Source organism: Fringilla coelebs, assembly GCF_963513975.1.
Source record: "Fringilla coelebs genome assembly, chromosome: 3".
Taxonomy (NCBI): domain Eukaryota; kingdom Metazoa; phylum Chordata; class Aves; order Passeriformes; family Fringillidae; genus Fringilla; species Fringilla coelebs.
Window position 1 is genome coordinate 35,005,316 of NC_140030.1, and position 27,782 is coordinate 35,033,097.

At 39.2% G+C, this 27,782-nt stretch overlaps 1 protein-coding gene across 23 annotated transcripts in view; it reads right to left on the reverse strand.

Annotated features, from left to right (window-relative positions):
• Nucleotides 1-27,782, reverse strand: part of SNAP91 (synaptosome associated protein 91) — a gene marked incomplete at both ends in the record, with an annotated part of 59,895 nt that overhangs the window by 23,884 nt on the left and 8,229 nt on the right. For 16 of the 23 annotated variants that reach the window (XM_084202903.1, XM_084202904.1, XM_084202896.1 and 13 more), the window contains 11 exons: nucleotides 1,648-1,775; nucleotides 2,438-2,547; nucleotides 4,277-4,304; nucleotides 5,658-5,728; nucleotides 8,923-8,964; nucleotides 10,162-10,268; nucleotides 11,601-11,712; nucleotides 12,874-12,967; nucleotides 14,524-14,626; nucleotides 16,421-16,496; nucleotides 17,554-17,696. In XM_084202903.1, the coding sequence (XP_084059029.1) occupies nucleotides 1,648-1,775; nucleotides 2,438-2,547; nucleotides 4,277-4,304; nucleotides 5,658-5,728; nucleotides 8,923-8,964; nucleotides 10,162-10,268; nucleotides 11,601-11,712; nucleotides 12,874-12,967; nucleotides 14,524-14,626; nucleotides 16,421-16,496; nucleotides 17,554-17,696 (1,014 nt within the window). The remainder of the gene's footprint in view (nucleotides 1-1,647; nucleotides 1,776-2,437; nucleotides 2,548-4,276; nucleotides 4,305-5,657; nucleotides 5,729-8,922; nucleotides 8,965-10,161; nucleotides 10,269-11,600; nucleotides 11,713-12,873; nucleotides 12,968-14,523; nucleotides 14,627-16,420; nucleotides 16,497-17,553; nucleotides 17,697-27,782) is intronic. The other 7 variants (XM_084202906.1, XM_084202905.1, XM_084202901.1 and 4 more) reach the window with 1 other exon arrangement.

A 27,782-nucleotide genomic window follows, 5' to 3' on the forward strand; every position in this document is an offset into this window, starting at 1 on the left:
AACAAAACAAAACAAAACAAAACTCCAACAAAAACAAAGCAAAACAAAACCAACAATAACAAAAAGCAAGATTCCAGTGCAGTAACAGGTCATCATACCTGGACTGCTGCCAGCAGTAAAGCAGACAAAGCTGAAGCTTACTAAGTTACCAAAATGCTATTCTGAAAGATAAGACTGAAGTATACTTAATGAGGGTAATAACAGCTCTGGCCATAGGAAAATAATTTTCTGTCATGGAGTAAGACTAAGGGCATTATTAGTCAATTTTAAAGTTTTTAGTATTTCAGAAGAATAAAACACCTGAGTTCAAAACTATGCGTCTTGTGTCCAAAAAGAAAAAAAAGTCAGCTTTCATTTTCCATGCAAATCAATACTTGACAATATTACTGGCTATTTATTTGTATTTCTAATATTGCAGGAATGAGCAACTGCTTAAAAAAGTCAGCTCTTTCATGCTCTTTCAAACATCTCTAAGCTTGTATTTCAGTGCTTGGCAATGATAAAGTAAGACAAATAGGACACAATCAAAATACTGCAGAATAATTAGTCCCAGGCATCCTAGAATAGATGACTCTCCGGTCTTGCTGTCTGGGTAAGATTATCTTTCTGTTAATAAAATTGACATTTGCAGGGACAAAAAAAGAAATTAATTCAACAGATTAAACTGGAATATGCAATATAGTGTCTACATGACAGCCCTAGCTATTCTCTCTTAATGAAGTGGCTGAAGTACAATGTCACCTTTAATGAACTACAGCTAAGAAGAGAAATAGGGACTGCAGAAGGCACCAGTAGGCAGTGAGAGCACTGATAGCAGAGTCAGCATGACTCAGTGTTGCATTCCTGCCGGGAGCAGGCTGGTGAGTTCATTAAGCTGCCACACAGGATCCCTTAAGATTACACCACAATCGGTTTACAACTGTATAAATTAAATCACATTTACTGGCCTAATTCCTTGTTTTAGCAGGACAAGAGTGAGCACTGCCTACATTTACTGCGGTCCTCCAGATCACCAGCTGCTACTGCTGCCTGGAACAACAGGATCAGATTTCAGAGAGCTGGTTAGTTATTCCTTTTTGAAAGTAGCTAGCCCTCTACTTCTATTTCCATATTAGTATTCTAAGCACACACAGAAGATACTTTATTAAAATATGTTGAGGCTTGTCAGAGGTAATCACACTTGCAGCAGAACTAAGCTGCCACCATTTGCTTTACGTGCATTTTTGTTTTAAAAGCTATTTTTGTTTCTCCTCCTATTGATCTGTGGCCTTTGCTCCATGAACAGAAGAGCTGGTTTCTGCCCCCAGCTTGCCAATAAACACGCAAGCAGTTCTGGTTCTTCTGTTTTGAAGTGCCTACCCTACCTGCTCACCTTCATCCATCCCCTTCCTGCTCACTTTTAGTCACATAATCCTGGCTCCCTCAGCTTTGCAGCCAGGCCCTTATAAGCAGCTTATACTATTATGCATATCCCTGGAAAGAAGCAGCAGCCTTGTGCTGCAGAGGGATGCCTGACTGTCAGGTCAGCAGAAGCCTGGGAGCGAGTTGGGAACATCCTGTACTAGCAGAGAAAGAGGCAGATTTCAGTTCAGCCAGGCAAGAGGATGGAGACTGCAAGAAGGGATGCTGACAGTGAGGTTTCTCTACCTCCCCATGAAGTGCCTCCAGCAGCAGCAGCAGCAGCAGCGCCTGCAGGAGCAGGTGCTGGAGCTGCCTGCCCAGTACCGGCAAAATCTGGCTGAAGATCCAAAAGATCACTGGATGGCTTGGAAGAGCTGCCAAGAAAAGAAGAGAGACATTAAATACTGGAGGAATTTGTCTATTTCAATCAATTTTAAAAAAAAGTCATGACTGGATTAAGGAATCAACCTTAGTTTGGATGAAATGGAGACTTTTTTTCAGGCTTTAGGATTAGAGCAGTGGCCATAAACACCTTTAGTAGAGTGAGTCCCAAGAATATGCTACAACCCAGGATGGGAACCTTAACTTATTTCCATTTCCTGATAATGGCATTGCGACAGATCTAGGAGACTTAAAATTCTTTAAAAAGGCCCCAAATAACCAAACAAAAAAAAACCCCTCAAATCCCAACCCAAACCCAACTAACCAAACCAAAAGAAACCCCACCACAAGACCCAAAACGGAAAACAAAAAATGCCAGGCAGTGCCTGAAAACAGAGAAAATAACTGTTGTGACTGAAACCAGCACCATTCTACTTCCATATTTCATCATGCCGTGTCAGAAAGCAAGAACCCTGCATTTCCAGGCAATGAACTGGCTTTAGGTGGAAGAGAATTGGCAGAATTTCTATGGGTTAAGCCAGTCAGTTATTTACTTAGGAAACCATATTTTGTTCATCTAGAACATTTAAATAACAAACAAATGACTTTGGTACCTACATCAAGCTCAGTAACTCAAATACACTTTTTAACTTACCTGACTGGAGCAGCTGTAGATGAAGTTGCAAAAAGATCAACTGGAGGAGATGTATCAATAGTTTTTGCTGGAGTAGAACTAGGAGATGTAACAGTTGTGGCTGGAGAAGACTGGAGAAACATTTCAAATGTACATTCAATATACCAGCATTTCTCCCCAACCAGCTCATGTCCAGATGCACATACTTTAAGAACCCAATTTTGAAATAAGGTCTTTTTATTGTGAGCTGTTTTCTCCTCTGAAATAATTTAAGGAACACTGGACTAAGTTTTCAGATGGTAGGAGAGCTGAGAAACCCCAAGGTGTCTTCAAAGAAGGAAAAAAGTTTCTACAAGGTTTATTCTAAAGGAGTTGTCTCTATAACTGTCAGCCTCTTCATTTTGTCTATGGAATGAATTAGCTGTTTCTCCACAACAGCACCTCAGTACTCTAACCACAGAAATGGTGAGAGAAGAGAAATGGTTAGAAACTAGTTGTGTAAACCTTCAAAAGAGAGTTTGAAGAGCCATCAACAGTGCTCAGGGTTAAGTCCTTGGGAAGATACAAAAGACAGCTCATCCTATGAATTTGCTTCATCAGCTGCTCCAGTTCTGGATAAAGATACTTCAAGTATGGCAAGGACAGACACCCAGGAGAGTATATTGCTCCTGTGAACTTGAAGACTCAAGTTACCTCGTAGAGTGTCAATTTAATTCCAAAAGATACTGTAAGCTTTGCTACAGCATCTCACATGCTAGAGATCCTTTACCTAACAACTGAAAACAAGTCCTAATTTTAGTACTGTTTGCTATTCTGACCACTTCCAAGGTGGAAAAAGAATGGCAAATTTGAAGAGATTTTCTCCTGAGTTCTTCTACTGCCATCCCATCATCATAACTCTAGCATGTGGCTGTAAGCTTTCTGGACTCTCCTCAAAGCTTTAGTAAGGCTTGATGGTCCCAATGGTCCATCGATTGTGCCAATCCCTCATGTGCATCAAGGAAGATGTGGTTAAAGCTGTAAGAACACTTTCTGAGCCATCAGGTAGTTCTCACCAGCTGCTCTTGTAAACAGCAGAGCTGGGGGTTTGGTTTTGTGTTTTTCATTTGGTTTTGTTGTGGGTTTTTTTAGTAAAGGGCTTTTTAGAAAGAAATTTAAGAGCTTTCTCTAGAATCAAGCATTGAACCCCCTGCATTAGATTCAGAAGATTTCAATGAGTTTTCCCTCCACAGCACCCATTATGAAACACAGCTATGGCACCTGGCAATGCTCCAGGGATACCAGGAGCTACTATTACTAACACCATAAAGCTCATTAGTTTATCTGACACTCAAACCAAGGCATTTTCACTGGCAACTCTTGCCTAAAATTAAGGTCAGCAGTCTCACTAATGAAGGTCATTTCTGAAACTAGGTATAATGGATGAAAATGTTCTTCTTTTCTTCCTAGCTTTTCACATGAACATGGTTTTAAAACTATGGAAGGAGTGAAGGATTTGGAGGAGAAATACCCTGGAGCAAGTTCCTTGGTGACATGAGAATTAAGGTGGAATGAAAGAAAAAAAAAAAAGATAAAAATATGTGCATCTTTTTTTATATCTTTTATGCTTTCACAAGGAGCAGTCATCACATCCAGGTGAAGTTCCTTAGCATCCTGACTGGCACAAGCACTGCTGCCCTTCAGAACAGTGACATGCTCTTATGGGGCCACTGTTTACAAAGACAGTAAAAGATGTAATTTTGTCAATGAGGTGGCAAAGCCTAAAAAGTAGATTAAGAGATGGAGATTTAACTCCTTACAATGTTCTAAATCATGTCACCTGAACAAGAATTATCTAGTATAGCAACTGGCAGTATTTACCTTGCTCAGAGGAGAAGGAGCCCCAGATCTAGAAAAAAAAGGGGGTTTTCAGGTAAGTACAGCTTTGAAACTATGTTTCTGGTCATCAAAACTCCTGCAAAAAGACCAAAATCTAAGCATGAAAGCTTTCTGAAGATCTCTTCAATTGCATGCCCTCTACATTTCTCAAACTTCCATGTGCCACTTTAGACAAGAAATGCAAATTTTACTTCAAATCTTAAATAAATCTTTTAAGGTAACTGGCATCAAAGGATTATTCTGCCTTTTAAATAAGCTCTACTAAAAGTAGGAAATGCAGAGATGCATGCAAATATCTTGCTTTGGGGCCTACAGGACCCAGCAGGAAAGAGTTACTAGGGCAAGATGTCACCATATTAGAAAACCATGCAACAGCAGCAGAACACCACCAATACTGAAGCAGTTCTCTAACATAAGTCTTCTGAGGATGTGTCAGCAAATTTTCAAAGTCTACTTTCTTTTAAAGAAAGCCAGAATTACTTGAAAATAACTACATTTAAAAGTATGAGTTGGAAAGTTCAAGCTGAAAGTTCTCCCACATGCACAAAAATCATACTAACAGTAACTGACAGAGCCTTAATCATAACTTTAAATGCACGTCAGTGCATTTGTTTGCTTTCATTATGAGGTATGAAAATACTGCTACATATTTTTAGAGCTGCTTTGATCTAAGAGATGAAAGGAGGAACTGAAGATAAAGCTGCACCAGTATTGAACTAGCATCCATCCCATAAGTTACTTGAATTGGGTAAGTCCTAAGAGCTGTAGAACAGATTAGAAGATTTCCAGATCTTCTAATCACAGAAATGACAAAAAAATAACTTAATGACTATATACAAAAGCAAAGAACAGTTTAGTTCAACTCAAAGGAAGTATCTAAGTGTTCAAGAAAATCTTTCAAAAATATACATAACCATGCCTGCAAGCAAGTGATGTGTAAAGATATGTACTTACCCTTCACTAAATTGCAAGGATAGCAACAGTAAAAGAGAAAACAGAGGTTTAGCTTAATCCTTCCTAGACTTAGCCATGGCAAGTATCTAGTATGAAGATGCAAAATCATTAGAAAAGAAATAGCTTTTGATGATAAACGCCTTAGTAGCCCACAAACCCCCAGTTTCTTCTAGTTTCCTAAAGTAATTTTAGCTCATTTTGGAAAGTGTCTAGTTTTTCTGTGTGTTTCCCCCACCATCATTAATTAAAGAAAAGGCTGCCATTAAGATGACTTTGTAAAGGAAAGGAAAACCTTGTCTTATTTTATAGCTAAGTGACAAAAGAAGGTTGGGGGAGACAAACCTAAACATCAAGTAACCCCACACTGTCTCTATTATGCTTAGATACATGGTACAACATATATACCTACTTGTTGCCAGGTTTTTTTCCTTCCAGTGAGTTTAGATGTTGCTCAAGGGTCTCCATGAGACTGCTGGGAGCCTTGAAAGTGAAGACAAAGATACACACCTCAACGTATTGCAGCAATCTAACCACAGTTTGAAATCCAGCACCTCCTTCCCCCAAGTCCATGATGTGCACGCTCATGCAGTTACTTTATTTACATCAGTGTGGAAACAGTGGATTCCCATGCTAGAAGTATTCAGGCAAAGCCAGTTTTCAAAAATGTATTTACTGGATCCAAATTTGCAGAGAGAAGATGTTTCCCTCCACTATGCAGCACCTGAAGCCTAAATCCAGGACGTGCTGCTGCTCATCATGTTTTAAATCAGTGTTAAACATGGACAACAGCACAGGCTGATTTTAAGATTCATGGGTTCAAGGTCACACTTAGTTTTGCTTGTAGTCAGATCCCTCAACACCCCTTTCATGACCAGAGGGTTAGAAAGCATTTCAAGCCTAAACAAAGCATAGTCCTTTCCAATGCCCCCAGAAGGAGCTACCTTTGGCTCAAGACTTCCAACTTCACAAAACCTTATAGCTGTTCTCAAAATGGCACCCTGGCAGAGGTCACTGTGCAGCTAGCTTGAAGCACAGAAAGATTTCTGTTTTAGACATCTATAAAAAACTAGGCTTTTTCAGGCATCCCTGATCTTAGATTTTATTTTAAGCAACCTTTTTGTGGTCAGCAGCCAATACCCACAGGCACTTGCTGTTACAATGGCAGATAGAAAAAGTAGTTGTAAATGCACACTGGGCTTAGCTATTGCAGTATAAAAAGAGTCTGGATAAGTAGACTCCTAGATGACCAACAAGCAGGGAAGAAACCCTTGAGAAACACAGTAGCATATAATAATTGAATATTTCATCAGGGTTAAAAGTTCATCAGTTCATCAGTCTCTAAACAGGGAATTCTCTTTACCAGTCTCTTTCAGATCAACCACAATTCCTGACAGCAGTACCTATGATGTTTTTTATAAATAACATCTTTAATTTCAGGGCAGATGTAATTAGCAAACAAGTCAGTTTGTGATGCTTGGAAACTGCCAATCCTCTGCTCCTATACTGAAAAACCAGCTGGCTGGCTGAAACAGATATTTCAGGATGCACAGCACCTGCTAGTACCAATGCACAGCTGCACAATGCACAGTGCCTGCATATTGATTTCAGCATTAAACCCAGTAACTTAACACATCCAGAAATTTAAAACGCTCAAAATAATCTTAAATGACAGATTGAATTTAAATACATCCTACATATATAAGCAATGAAGAGACATCTTGACCTTGCTGCTTTTATAGGCATATTTATTAACTTTGAATTCATTTGGGCATAATAAGAATTGGTTAAATACAAGTGACCTAGTTATAAGAATTCTCCAGCAGAAAGTAAAAGAAGAAAGGTAAAACAAACTAAAAAATCCAGAGAGATTCAGACTTTAATGAATTCAAAAGGGCTATATTGTAAGATACATGTTGCAAGACTTCAACATGTAAGTAAAAGCTATGTTTAAAAAGAAATATGAAAAAAAAAAAAGATTGCATACTGTTACCAGTTACCTCTAGACATTTAGACAGCTTTCCAGTATATTCATAAGCTACATATATATATATATATATATATATACATACACATATATAAAATTAAGCTATATTCAAAGCTATATTCATATAGCTTTCCAGTACATTAGCCAAATATTTCTTAAAAACTAGCAAGGTAATGTAAAACTTATCTATCAAACAGAACTCAGAGAAGAAGATGCAGAAAATTTCTACTCAGATGCAACAATTTGGAAAGGAAATACTCTCTGGTACCCAATTTTCAACACTGAACATCCCTTAACTTCTTCTAGATACTGCTTTAACATTAGATAATCTATAAGTCTACATTGTGCTGGAACCTTAGATATGGGTTCCCCACTAGCTACTAGGGGCAAAACTGTCATACTTTAGGAAATGCTAGTAAATAAAAGTGAGCCAAGATTTTTAGCTGCTAAGATGCCTTCTCAGCCTCCAAAATTCTGCAGCCAAACTATAAAGTCCAAAGATGACAACTACCAGCTTGAATTACACTACTGGGACCACTTGTCTAGATTTACAGAATACATTCACGTGGAGTGTAACACAGTCAACTTCTTGCAGAACACTACCAACTATTGCCATGGCTTGCTATAGGAATATGGATGTACCATTGATACTACATAGAATGATGTACTGATTGTTAGCTGAAATTCAGCTTTATTATTCACCTTTTATTTGTTTCTCTCTGAAATCTGTTGAGGTCTCATGCATAGGCTATAGAGCATGTCTCAGGCTAGCCTTAGCAAGTGAGTCCCAGGCAGCCTTTGGGAGAATACAGCTGTGAGGGACTAGAGTAGAGACTGCAGTGGTCAGGAAGTTGGATGAGATGATCATTGGAGACCCCTTCTTTCCAAAAGAACTGCTCTTTTTAAAGTGTTGGCTCATGGGGTGGAAGGTAGCGGTAACTAAGGGGCTGCTGAGCAAGTGCAGCACTGGCTAATGATACAGAACAGGCTGGTGCAACATCAGATACAAATGCCACAGAAATTTATAAAGTATATTTCATCAACTGGTTTCCAGGTGATTTCTCCTGGTTTAAGGCCTAAGTTCATCACTGACTCCACTGTGTTAAAAAAGAGCCCCTGAGATGCAGAGTTAGGGGAAAACACTGCATTCAGCTATTTCAAGATTAGGTCTGATATTGCACACACTGCTTTTGTCTGCTGAAAGGGTGGCCAGACTTTATAGCCCCATTGTATCTGAAATCCACAAATATTAACAATCCCCACCTTCCCACCATGTCTCCCTTTCAGAATTGTTAAGTGGCGTTTAACTGAGACAGACACTATTCTGATGGTGATTTAAACCAGGCTTTCAAGAGGCTATCAAAAACAGCATGAACAAAAACTATGTGAACACTTGGGCTTTGCAGCTGCTAAGTAGTTTGGGTTGCTCTTCTCTTCCAATTCTACTGGCATCAAAACTGCCACAGGTGAACTCTTTGGCATGGATCTCCTCCTCTAGGTAAATATCCTCTTCACATTAAACACAAGGCCAGGCACTTAGGCCAATTTGCAAGTGATACTTAAAATGGACCAGCAGCTGCAGCATGTTAGGTGATAAGACCTCACCAACATTTGCATTCCTGGTGTGCTTTCCTAATTACAGAACTTTTATTTATTACACAAATGCAAAAAGACTACAAGAGAAGCTTACCTGCGTAAGATCAGGGATATCACCTTTGTCAATTCCAACTTGCTGTGGAGATAAAAGAGAAAAGGTAAAATCTAAGGGCACTATTCCACTGCAGCAGGCATTTATTTTGAGTAGAACTGCTCTGCAAGCTATAATGCAACCCATCTTTAGAAAAATACCACAAAGTTAGAAAGGACATGTCCATCTTTCCAGTAGCTACCTTCAATGACCTGCAGCAATTTTTTTCCCCCCCCACAAATTAAATATCCATTTAAAATAAAAGGAGAAGAAAATGGAGCTTGATTTCACACACATGGACCTCGTACTCTATACTGAAATACACTGGTCATATACTGTTGTCTCAGAGGAGAGCAAATTAAGGTCTAAGTCTGCAATCTTTTATTAACAGCCCTGTTGCTTCACACTGTGGTTCTTCAGAGTGACTGCTAGTTCAGCTTTTGCAGAAGAAGAGCAGCCCCACTGCACCTCGTAATCCTGAAGAGGAGGTCACTACAACCCCTGTCCAAAAAGCTGACCTGTGCCTCTAAAGCACTTTACTCTCTCAAGTTCAATATTCATATCTGACATTATAAGCCATTAAGGAGTCTATCAGGCTTCTCCACAGATAAGTGAATTAGCAAAGAAACAAACTTTTTATTCAGCTCATTACTACTGTCCATTATAATGAAGTTTGAAACATGGCAAATGTGCACCCTGTGCCAAAGAGCCAACTACCACAAATGAGAATCCAGCAATGGAGTTAATTAACCATGTAATATTCCTATTATCCACATAAGAGGATGATAACAAGGAGCAAAACCGGGACAATCTCACATTACAGTTAACTTAAGGCTGGCTGCAAAGACAGACTTAAAAAGAACAGACTTAAAAAATCTGCATGCTTCTATTCCCAATTGCTGTATCTTCCTCTAATGTTCAACCCTGTCTTAGAAGTATGCATTCACCACAGCATTTCTCAAAAATATTGGAACACATGAAGTTATGTCATCTTTTAATTTAACCAGGAAAGTTGAGTTTGGCTGCACCATAGACATGTAGAAGTCCTAAGCAGGCTTAACTACAAGACCTGAAGGAGCAGATCCAAGATCCAGATCCAATGGATCCAAGATCCTCTGAGACAGATGCTAAACAAATGCAATTAATATTTTACACTGGTGCTAAACAAACAAACAAGCAAACAAACAAATGTAATCACAAAATACTTAAGTGCTGGCCTCTGTAAGACCGAAAGCCACTTACCTCTGCAACTTTAAGAAACTCTGATACTCTGGTCATTCGAGTTAGAAATCGTTTGTAGATTTCAAGAGCATCTTTACATTGTCCCTTTTTCATTTCAAAAAACTTCTCTAAAGAAATAATGTGGTAAATTTCAGTTAAGATGTCTTATATAAGGCTTTATATCAACAAGTCTTGTTTTCACAAAAATCACCTGTCAAGAATATGACACTACATTAACATTTACTGCTTGGACATTAATCTAGTGGCATCCTTTGCATAGTATAGTTTAGAAGTTGGGCTTGCTGAGCTGCTGAAGAATTACACAGGCCATAAAATTGAACCTCAGTTAGCCACAGCATTGCATGTGATGTCACTTTTTTAAAGACTGAAAAGTGAGCAGGTGAACTAGCTACCCAACTTAAAATTCAAAATAATTAAGGATACCTAAACACATACTAATATATGTCCTTTCCAAATTGTCTTAACTCCAAAGAACTGTACTTTTTTCACTTAAATACTCCCTAAAGTCCATTTATGTCCATTATTAACACAGCTGCCACATTTTTCAACCCGAACTTACACTTAAAGTAGCAGTAGACAGTGAAATTCCAACTGAATTGTTATGCCTAACCCATTGTGTCATGCTGGGGATCACACCAGGCTGCCTGAGCTTCAGAACATGCTCACAGCCTCCTTTACACTTTGTAGGCTGATGGCAGGTAGGGCTGTGGAGGGGATCCAGTTTTGGCAGTCATGCCTTCAGGCAGATCAGGAATATTATGCAGGAATATATGGCTTCATACAAGGCTATCACATAACATTATCACTCTCTACAACTACCTGAAGGGAGGTAATAGCCAGGTGAGGGTAGGTCTCTCCTCTCAGGCAACCAGCAAGAAGACACAGTCATAAGCTATGCCAGGAAGGCTTAGGTTGGACATTACAGGAATTTCTTCACAGAAAGGGTGAACAGACATTGGAATGGGCCGCCCAGGGAGGTGGTGGAGTCACCAACCCTGGAGGTGTTTAAGGAGAAACTGGATGTGGCACTCAGTGCCATGGTCTAGGTGATAACGTGGTGTACAGGCTGGACTCAACAGAGGCCTTTCCAAACCTAATTGATTCTGTCATATATAACAGAAGAATGTGGGCATCTTAAAAATGCAAAAGCTTCTAACTTTGCAGGACATGTTACACATGCTCACAGAGCACTGTACATTTCTTTAAGCACAGCGATGGTCACTGTCTTTTAAATATCTATCTACACACCTTTAAGGACATGTGCTCATCCAGCCTCAGACAAACACTAATGTAAGAGGGTACAGCTTAAATTTTTCTCTCATTTCAGACTAGAAGAGTCAAGAAAAATGCAGCTTTAATGAAAGTAAAAAAACTGAAGCAGACCTGAAACTGATTCTTCACTCACGTATGGTATGTGAGATAAAAGCCAGGTTACTTACCTAGTAAGTTAATAACCCCATCATTGTAGCAAGCAAAAAGTTTGATGAGATCTTTAAACAGAAGCATGAATGCAGCATTTATGACACCATTTGTCAGTTCATTTGGGTGAACCTACAAATAAAATATCAGTTATTTACAAAACAAGTGTCAAATGCAAATATTTTGGCTTACACCAGGTATTTGGTGCTGTTATAGACAGAATCAAGCACTGAAGTTTTCACACTAAGACACTGAACAAAGGTTTTGGTTAGCAGATCAAGGATTGCTTTCTCCACCACTCCAAAACAATGCACTATAGCAGAGTACAGTAAACATCAACAGTAAACATCTTAGTTTTGTCTCCTTCACTTATCATGACAAAGAGGAAGGCAGAGATGCTGTTTACAGTTTTAATGAAATGGACAAAAGATGTCCAAAAGATGTTACAGCAGAGCTCAACAAAAACTTAATAGTCTATGAGATAATGTATTTGGACTAATGATGTCAAGATCCTTTCTCACATTAACTTGGGAAGAAACGATGTGCTTATTTATTAAAAGGTCTTTCTTTTCTTAAAAATATCTCCTCTTCTGAGAGTACTATCACAATTCCTATGCCATTTAAGGAATGGAAAGCACAATGAGACGTGCACACGACTTCAGAGTCCTCTGAGAGCTGTAGTGGGCTCTGCCTTCTACCTCAAAGTGTATCTTGCTGCCCACCAACAACAGAACAAATCCTGTCAAAAATCTCTTTGAAATGTTACACTGTGCCTTCTACAACAACTGATTCCTATTTTTATCCTTAGGTCAGATAAACAATCCCACCAGCATTCATAGCATGATAAATATATTATACACACTTATTTCTATGAAGAGTCTAGATTAAACATTAGCCAATTTAGTTCACAGCTGAAAACCAGATGATGATTTTGAGGAAGCCAAACAATGTACATGTGGTATTTTAATGGGGTTTTTCCTCCCCCCAAAGAAATTGATTGCCAAGAAACAGAAAACTGTGCTCACTCTCCTTGCTTTGTCCATTTCTTCCCCCTCACTGATGCAGAAGATGACACTCCAAGTTCTCCCCAAAAGTGCAATCTTTACATTTCATGCATATGGGCAAGGGCCATCCTTGGCCACGATACCTCAGTGGGACACTGAAAAGGGGATTTTTTGGCCCTCACTAAGGGATGATGAGTAAAGCATTACCTACAAGGTGGAAGGTGTTCACTATATGTGTCATTTATAAGTCACTGCCCAGCGTTAATACTGTGTCAGCTTCAATACATACATCAAATTCAAGTAGTGCATCAATTTGTTCCTGTAATATTGGCATACTCTTCAGCAGCTTTTCAGGAGCCATTGTTCTCATTACACCTTCAGCTCTGCAAGAGGGAATACAGATTAGAAGCCATGCTGTTTCCTCTCTCCCTTCCCCCAAACTGATCTGGTGTCTAAAATTTATGCTTGAAACACCTATAACTCATTTCAAACCATTTCAAAACCACAGTCTGATTCTCCAGCTTCTCATGTCATCGTGAGAGCGGGTATGAAAAATCCTTTATCCAGCCACCCTTCCTGAGAGCAAATGAGGAAAGATTTTGTGTTAGAGTGATGAATGCAAGAGATTGATCTCATTATGGAAAGATGACACTGGGAGCTTAAATGACTAACTAATGTCACAGAAGGACCCAGAGAACTGATACACTTTGTGCAGAAAGTTTGTTATGAATAACTAATGACAGCTCATTGCTGACATGTCCATGGGTGTGTGGCATTCCTTAAATGTCATCCATAGTCTTAAAGCAGTCATCAAGCATGGTCATCTTTATCTCTGATTATGACAAACCTGCACAACCATCATGTATTGCCCTGTTCTGGCTGCAGACAGGTATAGATATGCAGACTGGAAATGCATGCCACTATTCTTACTTATTTTATATACTTTATATTCTGAGGCAGCACCTTGTTCTGAGCACCAGAAATAACAGGCATAGAAAGCCTTTCCAGAAATTTAGAGCAAGGCAGGAACAGTAGGATCACCAGCAGCCCAAACTTAACTTTATTTAACATCAAGTGTTCAAGAGTGAACTTGTATGGTCCCCACTAAGGGAATGGCTTCCAGCTACACAGCAAAGCTGCCATGGCAGACCCTAGACTTCCTGGCTGTTTGAGAAGCAGGAGAGAACAGCCTGGTAGTGATGCCTGCATTAACAGGTCAGAATGCCAAGCTGCAGAACACACCAGAACTGCCAGAAGGATCCTGTATGCAGTTCATGATTAGCAGGAGCATTTTTAGTACGTCCTCCATCAAGCTGCACCTTCAGGGGGTGTTAAGCCACTTGCTGTGTTAACAGTGCTTCAAGAGAGCATCTAGAACCCTTAAAGTCCCAGTTAGAGGAGTCAGAGATCAGAAAAATGTCCTCATAAATACCAACACACTACTCTGTGCTGGGTCAATTTTTTTTTTTTAACACAGTTCTTGTGGGAAATAAAGCCAGCAGTTTACAAGCTTATTCTGTTCAGTTTATAACTGTTTGCTCTGTTGCCTGCTAATAACTTCAGGTGTTCACTTCAGTGTCTGGAGAATAATGAAACATCCTAAACAGAGCTTCAGAGTGTTCCTTCTCCAAATCCTAAACACAGTCTCACTGCAGCAATATTTAATCAGGGTAAGATTTAAACCTAGCACTAAAAGCTCCCAGTTTCACAAGGCACCTTACTTTGGTCTTCAATATTCATCTTACTGCCCAGTCTTTCCTCTCCTCTTTGGGCAATTTTTAACCAATTACAAGTACTTTAAAAATAAAGTTTTTAATTGTAGCTACACAAAGCATGTAACAACAAAGTCACTGACAAACTAAAACTAAGTGTAATGCCCCAAATAAGAATTTCATGGGTCAGACAACCTTATTAATTTACATATGTAAACTTTGCTTACCCTTTCTTCACTCTTGCAAAGTCAAATGCCATTTGTCTGTAGGAAAATGCTTTTTCATTCAAATATCTACTATAACGCCTTATAAATGTAGACATGTCATAACCTGCAAAAAACAGTTTCACATTTTACATTTCATTTTCATGCTTTTTCAGAAGCTCTTTAGTAAACTACAATATACAGCCAACAGACCCCAAGATTAAATTATTTGTCTTACACTGTGCAATTTCACAAATAGAACAGGTATCACAAGATATCTTCAAGCTTCTGAAGAAAAATCAGTAGTGGCACACCAAAACAATCTACCACTGCCCTCTGTTTCCAACAGATTCATACAATGCACCAGTGGCATGGTTCCAGGAGAAACCTGCTAGAGGCCCCCACATAGTTATGGGGTAACATTACTTGGTGGCCAAAAAGTTACCCTTCTATTAACAGGGGAAAAATACCAATTTAACAAAAAGTTTTTACTGAACTTGAACTTGGTACATGACTTCCAGGACAAAACTCAAGTTCAACTTAAACACTCTTGATGTTTCATGTACATTAGCCACTCTGACTCTTACATGGGCCTTGAAAATCCCCCTGACTTGGTTTACCAGAACAAAGAAATCGTGATGACATTCACAGAGATTACTGCCTTCCTTGAACTGTTACACCAGAAACACTCAAGGTACATAATACTGTACAAGGGGCCTCAAACTTCAGTGACTTTCAAGCCCATGACACCTGAGCAGTTAGTATTACAGCCTATCCTCCAGAGTTTCTTCCTCTAAACCACAGAAATGCATGCAGAAGGCAACTCATTTTCCTCTTCAATTTAGGCCCCTTTTTGCTCCCTTTCTAACAATCCACACCCCTCAGTTTAGTCACTGACTATATTTTTCCTTAATATCTCCCATCATTAAGTACCCCTGTCAATTCAAGCATAACACTAGCAAACCTGATGCCTCATTATCCATGATACACTGTGTATTATCTATGAAATGGCAATCTAATTTTAAAGAAAGTAGTGAAGAACACAAATGCATATATTTAACAGAATTAATTGATGCCAAACACCAGTGTCTTTGAGCATATATATATATACACATATACCATGTTTGGCTTAGATGAGCACACTCAGTATTTGTTTAGCTTTGTTCCTTCTGTCACCATATCTAAAATATGCTAAAGGTTTTTTTGGGGTCACATGTCTACACCAAGAGATGAAATAATGTGGCATTGCTTTGAACGTGCCCATTATTGTAGCATGTCTGTAGTCTGCATATAATTTACAAATATTCTCTGACAGCTGAAGAATTATATTTTTCCTCTTTTCTGGTAGAGCTACCATGAAACAAGCTTTTCTTCTGTTAATTGAAGGCACAGGAAAATTCTCTAATAATTCCAGAGGGAAAAGTAGAAAAGCAGGCTTTGTAAGATTCAGAGGGAAAGAGTGTCTAGACTTTCCAAATTCTTTACTAAAATCAAATCAAAACCAACCAGTTCTTTTGGTGCCAACAGCCCTGCCATTAAGAAGTTATAGATCATGCCTAAAAACCAAAGTGTCCCCAAGCAACCAAATTACTGTTTAAGACTGAGTAAAACCCAAAAAACTAAACGGAAAGTTATCAATTTCAACTTTTAACACCCATAGGAGTTGAGGAGATAGCTGATCCAGCCCAGATTTCAACCAGCACTTAAAGGATTTGTACAGTTTCACCTTTTTAGTAAAAATATTGCAAGTGATGAGAAATATTGTTCTGAAGTTTTTCAGCAGTCCATTTGTGGTGCTGTATTTATTAAGTACTCATAAAAAGGCTTCAGTAGCATATTTTTATCTTATGAATTAAGGAGAAAATGAACAAGAGTATCTTACTTAAAATCTTGTTAAAATTATGTACATAAGTTGGCTTACCATGAGATCCACTTTTGTCCAGAAAATTGCTGAGATTGAACAATGTGTTTCTAGATGCCAGGTACTGAATAAATCTCTGAAACACAAAGTAATTTTTCTTTTCACAGGCTGTATCTGAAGGCTTTGTACCTTCTAGCAGCAAGATTACCAAGTCTACTTTCAGCATACAACATGAAACCACTGATTTTTTTTCTTAGCCTGCCACACCTTCCCCAAAATGTTTTGCCCATTCAGGTTAACTACTTTTAGTCAGGATCTTTAGTAAATATTCTACTGTATATATAAAAAATAGATTATGTGCAAAACACAAAATATATTGCAAAAGGAGCAATAAAAAATGTTAAAATCTCAGGGATTTGAGGGAACTCAAATGTATCTGCTTACAAAGCACATATCCAGGCTAGTCCCAGATTTCTCAATCTAGAAGCCCTCAGTTTCAGCCAAGCTGAGGGCCTGTTTTAATAACAAGCAAAGCCCCTCATCAAATACAAGGACTAGCAGCCTGAAACAGTTAGAGAAATCAGATTAGAACATTGACCAAAACTTGGAATGGGAAAATAGGAGTAAGAATTTACACTGTGAGAAGTTCATTGCATGAAAATACTTTATATACAGCCAAGGGAGGAATTGTTTCAAAGTCATACTGAAGTTCTTTAAATGTGCTGTCTTTTTATGCAGACATACCTGCCTGTACAGGTCAATAAAAAGCAAGGATAAGGATAGCTTGATCTAAAAGGCCATCAAGCTAAATTTACAGCTCGAGGAAGATTTTAACACCCGTGCAGAGAAGGCAACTATTTGGATGGCAGTTTACACATGCCAAAACATCACATTTGACCTTAGTCAAAAATTCCCAGGGAGTATTAGTTCCTGTGTAGCCGTTTTTAGATTCAGTGCACAAATTGTCAGCATCCTGGCACAGGCTGCATCTTGGTCTTATGGTAAATGGAAAGACAGATAAAGAGTCCAAGTCTGTTGCTAACAGTAAGTTTTCTCTTCATCAAGATTCATTCTCGCCCTTTGTTCTCAGGTCATTTCTGGTTCAGACAAGATGCCTCTGCACTACTAACACTTTTGGCTTGGAGTGTGTTCAGTGGCAGCTCGGTGGCCTTGAGAGAGCTGTTCACACTTACCTCATTGCCATGGACCATGAGATGGTGTGTGGTGACTAAGGCTTTGAATACGACCACCCAGCTACTATTCGTTGCTCGCTCAAAAAGCGTATCAGCCATCTGCGGGATATTCACGTTTGTTTCATTAGTTGCTTGGATCAAGTCTGTAGGAGAGACAAAAGGAAGGTGTTAGGTGCTACAAGTATGATAAAAAGCTTGCAGCATGGCCAAGTTCTCAGACCACCAGGCTGCAGGCCGTGGTTGTGACAAACAGGAAGTTCAGTGCTGATATTCCATATTCAAAAAAAAAGAAACCAAAACAACAACAACAAAAAACCCAAACTGAGATTATTCTAGTACATGCTGATAGCAACAGTGGTCTAACTCTTTAATCCAACAACAACAGTTTTCCAACAATTCTGTCCCGAGCTATGACAAAACCTTTCTCCATCTTTATCCCAGAGGAAGTTAGGGTGCACAACATCATGTGACTTTACTGCTCGCAGGATTTTGAGTTAATTGTCACAGTTCATTACCCCTGGGTTAGAGAAATAAGTACTACTGAATTCTTCAATTACAGGTAACATGTCAAGCACGCTGAACCCAGTCATATCAGCAAAAAGAGGCATCGCCAGAAACAGATACTCTGTCCCCAGAGGTTGTTTTAATCAGCAAGCTCCAGCACACCTCCTAGAGCTTCTACAGACCCAAAAAGCAGGAAAGTGCATTCAGGCATGCATTAAGACCTCCTCAACAGCGAGAAAGAACACAAGGAATGACATTAGTTTATACCAAAGCAACTACACCTTACATAGAAGAAATAAGACATTAGACTGTCTCAGGGAAAAGCAATGGCATATAGCTTGGTGTCCTGTACATTAAGAATATGTAAACTGGCCCAGAAGAGTGCATGAAATTAAGGTAAGCAGTTAAATCACAAACAGTGGGGCAGCAAGCTTTCCACTATCCTCTATATTCCATAGGATCTGTGATTTACTACATCTCCTGTTACCTACCAACTCCAGTTAGGCAGCCAGCAGTTACCTTCCACAAGCTATCACCTGTTTTTGAGACACAGCTGGAAACTGCACACTGCAACTGCATGCCCAAAACCTCTGTGATGCCAGACACAGCCCTAGCCCTAGACTCAAGGAGACAACTTCATGCAACACAAAGAGCACAAAACACAGATCTAACTGTAGGGCTGAGGCTTAAAACAGGAAGACCTAAGCAAAAAAATTTAAAAGTTTAACTACTAGACTAAGCATTATCTGAAATTAAAATACTCATCTTTTATTTTCCCTCAGAGGAATCATTGTTAACAATTTCTCCCCTATCTCCACACTAGAAATTTTCCTTCAACTGTTCAAGTCATTCAGTCACAACAGATATTCTACCTCAAAAGCAGATAGGATATTATGTGACTGCTCCTTGCACACCTAAACTATGTGAGTCTACAGGACTCCAATTCACTCAGACAGTAGGGTCACCCCTTGACAAACTTCCTTTCCCTCCCCTACATAATCCCAAACAATGGAGAGCATAAATGTTGCTAAGAGTGAAAGGTCAAGGCTCAGAATTCAACTACTGATTCTGCCTTTGCAGGACAGAAAAAGTCAAGAGGACAAATCTGTCTAAACAGATCAATGAGTCACATCAGCGACTGGGACCCACCTGGTGTGTATAGAAATCCACAACGCTGTCCCAGAAGCATTCAAAAGTTCTGGGTTTTTTTTTTGGTTGGTTGGTGTCTTTTTAAAAATCCTGGCATGTAATCTTTATGGGTTTTTTACCTTCTATTGCAAAGACTTCGTTTATTTGAGATCCAAGAGATCTCTAGCTCAGTGTCACAAGCTTGGGAAAACCATAGTGCTTGCCTGCATACAAAATTGTCTATTGTATGGGCATAAAAGCTGCAAGCTGTCCTCAGTTTCAGTCCAGGGGAATGATTTTTCTGGGATACAGGAGACAAAAATTATGTGATCCATTTGCAAAGTATGAATTGAAAATGTATGTTGTCATGGCATTTTGTTGTCTTGGTTATGGAAGATGGAAGTTTTTTGCAGAACACCTTCTGAAATGTGTTTACTGCTATAATCTCAGTAATACTACCCTTGAAGGAGGCAGTTCTGCAGACAAAGTATTATAACAGCAAAGCCATGCTATTGAATGACAGCAGTTCAAGATCACAGAGCTCCAAGAATTCTCCTTGATCTTGTGGTACAAACAGACCAATGATTCTGTACTGCTGATTAATGCATTACAGAAGACAGTGGTTTGTAAAAGCCTAGAAGCAAGTCACAAGAGGCTTACTCACTGTTTACCCCACTCCGAGATTTTACTGCAGGTGACAACATTTGTCTTATTCATATAAGGAAATGCATCAAATTTGTCAGCTTTCAGTCTTGGGCTTCAGTATGTAGATTTCTGTGAAAGACCAATGCTACAAATTGTGTATTGGTGCAGTTTAGATAGTGAAACCCCAGAGCAGCCCATCCACAGAAATGCTGGCATTGGAGACAACAAGGCACTGCTATATGATACCACAGCACTGCTTCTGAAATCACTCAGTCATTTCTGCCTCCTCTCCAAACTGCTGGAGGGTACAGCATCTCAGTATAGCTCTGAATGTTTTAGGACACGAGTAATTATAGTGTGCAAAATAGAGAGGCATGATTAAAATTAAGTCTACTACTTTCAGTGCACAGAAAAGAATTAAACCATGCATGAAGATGTCACTTGTCATCTGAGGCCAGAAAAATGAGATTGGGGGTGGGGGAATAATTCTTGCAGAGCTGTTTCCTATTTAGTCACACCACAAAGATAAGGTATTCAAATTTCCTAGGTTTCTTTTCCCAGTATCACAGAGTCTCAGCTTAACCAGCAACCATCAGCATCTGGAATGAAGCACCAGCACAGCTAACTTTACAAAACTGAGCAGCAGAGTTTGGTGGCAAAGCTAAATTTTAAAATAACAGTTGGAAAAATTAATTTTACTTTAATGTGGTAAGGGAAAACAGATACAAGGAAAAATAAATCATATGCAGGAAAAAAATCTAGAAACCACATTTTCAAAATATACAGATTCAGACATTTGCTGGGTGGACAAGAGACAATAAACATTAGTTTTCCAAGGAAGTCACAGGTACGTTTGCTAATACGAAATAGGTAATTTTAAGAAGTAACAGATAAAGAACAACCCAACAGAAACCATATGAAGCAATCTTGCAAAGTTGATTCCATTTGGGGCACACACAAGTAAGGCAAACAAGGACTAAAGGTATCTTCCTGAAGAAGTTTCTGCTACTGCAGGCACCCAGTACCCTGACAGCTAATCCCCAAACCCAGACACCAAGCCCAAATACAAATTACAAGCACAGTCAGAGATCAGAATTGAACTGCAGCAAGAGCTTCTACCACAAATTTTACAGAAGTGAAGTAACTGGAAAATGAAGACCTATATATGCTTTATTTGAACCCATTTGTTTACTGGGGGACTAAATCACAATTGCCAAACCACAATATGTGATTTCTCCTACTTCTTCTCTTCACATTTTCACAGTTGCTATTTTAAAGACTTCTCCAATTAAAGATATTTTTTAAAAATATAATTTTATTTCAATATACTTTTTCTAGTTAAGCTTTGAGATGAAAAATCAATGCAGTAGAAGAAATAAATGGTTATCAATTCTCTGTCACCATAACTTAAATCTAAACGCAGTCTTTAAGCTCTTGGACAGGCCAATTTTTTCACCCTGGCTTAAGACAACTGCAACTTAATCGTACTCTAGGTTTGCTTCTCTTTCCTAATTAACACCTCCATTAATAAAAAGACAAACCTGCCAAAGAGAGGAAGAATGGTAGAGGGTTCAGAGCCCACTAAAGGATGGGACTAGCTTTAGTGTTTGTTAAGCTCATAAGGTAAAAAAAGGGAACAGTAAGAAGAACACTTCAAAGTTTCAGAATTTCAGATTCTTTCTGTCTCATTAAAAACTAGTTTCTAGTTCTTTTTTTTTTTCTTAATGAGAGAGATTATACAATACTTTAAAGAAACTCTTAGTCCTTTACCTTTCCAGACGGTATTCTGGATGTGGGCAGGGCTTTTTTCTTGTTTTGTTTCGGCCCTCCTGCCCCGCCCCCTCCCCCCCAAATTCTCTAATAAGCAGACCTGGGATTTCCCAGTTCATGATTAATTATTCACAATTTACATTTCAGTATGCAGAGAAACAGCACCAGAGCACAAGACCTCTCTGTTCAGAGAAATATCAGTGCCAACTTAAGAGCAGCTGTCATTCCAGACTGAATTAACACACAAGCTGCCTCAGCATCTGAGCTGTGTCATCCATTCAGTTCCTAAACTTTGCCAAATCTCTCCAGCAGTAACCTCCTTACAGACCTTCCTCACTACTACTCAAATGCTACAGTAATCTTCAGGAGTTTTTTTTCTCACTTAAAAGTATTTAAATAATGCCTTGAACCTATTGAAAAGGAAACACAGGATGGTTCCAAATCCAAGCTAGTCAAGAACAGAAAGAAGCAGCTCAGAGTAAGAGTTTACAAGCATCAGCCAAGAAAGTTAAGTATGCAAGTAGGAGTAGAGTCCCTCCCCTGCAAGACAGAACTGTATTAGGAAGCTACTGGAGCACTGTGCTAGCCAATGCAAGAGCTGAACTTCCCTGTCTACAGAAACCTGACCACAAAGCAGTATCAGAAAGCAGAACAAACTCACCAGTTTCTGCTTCTGTGACAATTGCTCATAAGAACATCAACTAATTTGAATATTGCTGTCTTTTTATCAGGCAGCTCCCTGGAAAAAGAGTTTGGAACTCGATTCTGAGGTTATAATTTGTGATTCTTTCTTTTCACTTCCAGCTTGCCCTGTCTATACAAACGCACATCTTGATCTGGCTTATAACAATGACCCCAACAGCAGTGCATGCTGTCTCCTCCTTCCTCCCCAAAAGTCTTCCTCAAGGGTTGCTGTATCTCACCTAGATGCCAGCAAGCCTACCTTTTATCCAAGTCCAGCACTTTCAGATATTGCCTTGGAACTTTCATGCCTATGCCAACTCAACAAACCTAAACACAATCTTCCACCGAGCATGTGCTCTCCAGGTATTTTACACTCCCAATAATGCAGCTGTAGCTCTCAGGGGTGCCACCCCCTCTCTCCAGCCTAACTTCAAATACCTCCTACTTCCAAAATAAATCTCAGACTCTTGTGAGGACAAATACTTGCTGCAGATCCTGAAGTTTGAGAGGTCACAACAATCAGTCTTTGAACCACACAACAGCAGCCCAGACCAAGACAAGCCTTTATATAGTATTTCTTCCTCTCTGCCTACTCACAGGCATATTGTACTACCCAAAATATTGTTTTGCAGAACCTATCAATCACATGAAGGGTCTGCAGAGAGACAGGGTAAATGACTGACTACTAGCAAATTTCTCTTGAAGTAGCCTCCAATTTCTCAACATGACATTTTAATTAGCCTTAGATTTTAATTAATCGTATTACCTCACTAGTCCTTTTTAAATACAACAGTGCACCACCTCCTATATTATCAAATAGCTCTTTTGAAACAAAGTGAAAAATCTACTGCCCATACACACTACTGGATTTTATTCTGACATTCCCCTCCTTAACCAACATATTAAGGCAAGATATTTGGCTTTAAGTCATCTGCAAAAATCACCCTAGCCCATTAGCAATGTTACATCAGTTATGTTGCACTTAATTATTTATATGTATGGCTTTTCCTCCTGAGAGGTTCAGGTTCAGCTCTCTTGGAAACAGGAAATAAAAGCCAACCATCAGATCCAGTCTTCTACTGGATCTAAAAGTGTGCAACTACAGCAGCTGTCTCTCTAAGTACTAGTAATGGGGGGAAAATGTGATCACACTGTCTTAAGAAAAAAACCTGATCTTGCTTTAAGCAATTCTTTCAAGTTTCATGAACGATGAATATTTTTTACATGAAAGTTCCCAGAACTTAGAGCTCTGTACTTTGTGCACTACCTTTAATGTTTACATTGGAGTTCTCTCAAGGAGAGTAGTAGAACTGACATTCAGGCCAGCTGCAGAAGCTCAGACTCTTGTGAGGACAAATACTTAGAACACAACTTCAACACAAAGGACAAATACTTTAACACAAAGAAGTGTTAAGGAGCCATCATTGAGGTTTTTAAGTCTTTAAGACTGCAAAATAATTAGTGATTAATATAGGTTATAGATATTAATATATTTGTTAATATAAAATATATATTGTTTTATGAACAAAGTCGGAGACCTTGCTGACACCCATGATGCAACCAGTCAGAAGAATAAAAGTTTCATCTTTAGTCAGGAATGACGTACATGGAATAAAAGAAGATAAGGCTACACAAGCATTCTGGTGAAACATACTATGGGAAACACCTTTTTAGCCTCACACGTACAAAGCCAGAACACCAAAATAAGGAGGGAAGGCCCCATGGTCCAAGAATTCTGCCTGCTTTCTTCTCCACTACAGCTACCACATCTTTTTAAAGCTTCTTCACTATAGGAAAAGTATTAGTTATCAAGCATGGAATCTTCTCCCTGTCCAAAATTGTAAGCTCAGTCTTGAACCTCATTTGTACAGATTCACTCACTTTGAATATCAAAGAATCCATCTCAGGCAATAATACAAGTTCAGCAAAGTAGAGGAAAGATGAGAAATCACAGCTTTAATGATCTTTTCCTCTCACCCACAGAACTCACTTCCAACCTTCTTTCCAAATTCTGCTCCACAACTAGCTCAACAGAAACATGCATTTTTCTGCTCAAATACAAGAATTAAGCACTTCTGCTTAACTAGATATGAAACACTACGTAATTCTGGAGCTAAATGTGCCACTTCTCTCTTTTATTAATTTACTGGAAGTAAGAGCTGAGTCACAAATCATTATTGCAGTGCCTTTTTTGCATAGTTCTTCATAGTTTAAGATATGAAAAAATCCATTTGCATTTGGTGGACACCAACCAATGGTTATAAGATTAAAATATAACAGCAGTTGTCTTGAAGAAATGCTATTCCCCATCCTGTTGTAATATGGCTTCTTAAATGCCAAACTCTAGGGGAAGAAGAGACAGGGAAAAAACCCTGCTAACATTATAAATAGGTTTTGACCAATAACTTTGCATGAAAAGGAACTTTTATCCCACATGACAAATCTCAGACCTCATTCTACAAGACATCTCCTTCAGCACTTCCAACCTGGAAGCCTTAACCAAAATACACATTAATTTAGAGACAAAACTGGAACCACCAGCCAATCTTCTGCTGAGCCTTCAAAGCGTTTATTCAATTTCCTCTAAGGGAATTGTTCTCTCCATCCATGCAAGCATTAAAGTGACAGTTCCCTTGCATCTTGGCTCTTGCTGCAAACAACAAAGCAATTTTAAAGGCATTACAGAGTTGCAAGATTATTGCTTAGAAGGGTAACAGTCAATAAAGTCTACTTAAATTACTGTTGTCAATTGCCTATTGACATTAGGCACATTCACAGCCTGATACCAGAATTCCAGCTGTGGTCTGTGATTATCTTTTCAATGTAAGTGACCAACCCCTAACATTACCTGTTGGCTGTATCAATTCATAACTATTATCACTTGGGAGCTCACCGGAATATCAGCAACAGGATCAACTGCAGCTTTTAGGTAGAGAGTACAGCTACACTAGACACACAAGGATTTCACATTTGCCACAACAGCACTGGGCCATTTGCTGTAATCTCTGCACTACAGCAATTTCTAATCCTAATCAGCCTTTACATGCTGGGCTGATCTTATACTCCAAACACATCTGGCAGAAAGTGGTAATCAGCTGAGGCATGGTACCTGAGCTCTTTCTGTTGCTGCTGCAGTCTGAGAAGAATTCTATCCCCAAATTATCTCCTTCCCTCAGAAAACCATCTGTTTTTAATAAACTTGTAGAAGTGAACTATCACTACACTATCAACTCTGCCCAGAACAGCAATTTGTAATCCACTAAAAAGCTGAACAAGACTGAAAATATATTGCAAGAAGCCTGTTCCAGCTCCAGTACTTAGCTGTTACATTTTGGGAATAAAAACAAAACAAAACAAAACAAAAAAAATGGTGTGGGGATGAGACAACCTGCAAACAACTTCAGTGACATCGTAATTAGCTACAGTCTTTGTGCTGGCAAGAGATCAGTTGACCAGGCAGCCTCAGAAGCTGACACATCTGACTCAATACCCAGACCACAGTCCATGCTTTTACTATTCCCTAGGCAAGATTATTCCGAGTCCAGTTTTATCATCAGTGGATGCCCCCCATAATGACACAACCAGAAATTTTTAACAAGAAGTGAAATGCCCACAACCATGAAGGCAGCCCTGTTGAAAGCATGAACATACCTGCAGGAAAAAGAAACCAAGTGTAAGGCAAAGCTCTGCACAAGTCAGTGCAACAGTATGACCTCCTGGAAGAACATTGAAGCAGCTCCAACCAAGCAGCAAGTACTTTCTAACATGGCTGCTACCATTTCAATCCATTTCCTTGTATCTGTGTATCTACCATAAAGCAAGAAGAGTTCATAAAACCAGATGGCTGCCTCGTATGTGAATGCCTTGTCTTTTTAACAAAATGACAGACGCAGCTTTACCCTCTCCTTGCTACGAAAAACAAAACAAAACAGAAAGGTAAAATATTAAACTGCTCAATTCCTTTATGTCCATTCCCTTGTACTACATCAGTTAAACAATATTCCTGTTCTTCTGCCACACAGACAGGTGAGTTAAAATCTCAAAAATCTTGAAAACACTGAAGTCTACTTCAAACAGACCTGACTCTTCAACATGAGCCTTTCACATACTGCAGATTTCTTGTTGTTGCAAAAAACCCCAAATGTTAAATTCAATGAAATGGAACATCCACCTGAGAGACAGAAGATGCAGTAAGGACTACTAACATTAAAAAAAACCTGACAGTAGTAAGTTGCCGTCAACAATTTGAAGTCACCAATGCCTCTGGATGATGCATTTGCCACTGGCAGTAGAAGTCTCCTATCAAGCTACTGATGAGTGAGGAACTTGGAATCCATCACACAGGCTCATATCCAGGCAGCAAAGCTTTGTGCAGAGTCAGATCTCTAGACTGGAACACCCAGAAGTGTTAATTTAACTCTTTAGCATTATATGGAGCATGATATTTGAAAGGTAACTACTCTCATAATACTGTCTAAGCAATTTCCAGCTTTCTGATGAACAGGAAGCAGCTCTTTAAACTCACGTATTACAAACACAGCAAACCTTGCTTGTTAACATTCTTGCCATTCACCACCAACAAAGCAATCTGAAGTTTAAATCAACTTCTCAAAACCAGAAAAACTCTAATGTAGAGTCTTTCATAGTCATTTCATAGAATGAAAGATCAGAAAGTTGCCAGTAAGGCTCACATAAGAAAATACCATTGTTCCACTTGCCAGCAACAGAACATCACTCCTAATAAAATGTGCATGTTTTCAAAACACTGGCACACTAAATATGGTGAGTTGCTTCTGGCTTGCAGTCCCTTAGCAGAATGTACATTCTCCTATAAATACATTTAGATGAAACTATAAAACTTAGATAAGGAGCTACAAGCACAAATAACATACTCTGGATTCCAGAGCCACACAACGGGATCCAAACCCAAGTCTCCATTTGGAAAGGTTGGATTTGAAAACTCCAGAGCTGCTAGAAGACTGATGCAATGATAAAATAAAGTTTTAATCTATATTTGACCTTTATACATATAATGAGAAACAGCAGCCTTCAGAGGCAGGAAACAGGCCAGCTGGCTTGCCCCCTTCATAACAAGCCCCACACTCCCTGAAGCAAGCAGTGAAAGGAAGAGTTCTGTGAAAAGCAGTTTGAACTCTCCCTGAAGTGCATCTAGGTCGTCTCCCCAGTTATGTTGGAGACGTGCCCTCGCAGTGCCGTCCTGCACAGGGGCAGGATCACCCACCACTGCCTTACTTTGAGCACCTTCCCCTACACTGGTAAACCTGCACACATTTCAACAATGTGGGCGACAAGTCAGCATCTTTTATTCATGCTTCAAGCAGTCATGTCTTTCTCTCACTTCTAGGAGGACCATTTTAGAACATTCTGTAAAGAATCAGAGTGATTTAAGATATATAACAGAACTGTGCCAGAGGCACCAGGAGCCTGCCAGGCTCTGCAGGCTAACCCCTGACCATCTGCTATGGAAGCACCTGCTG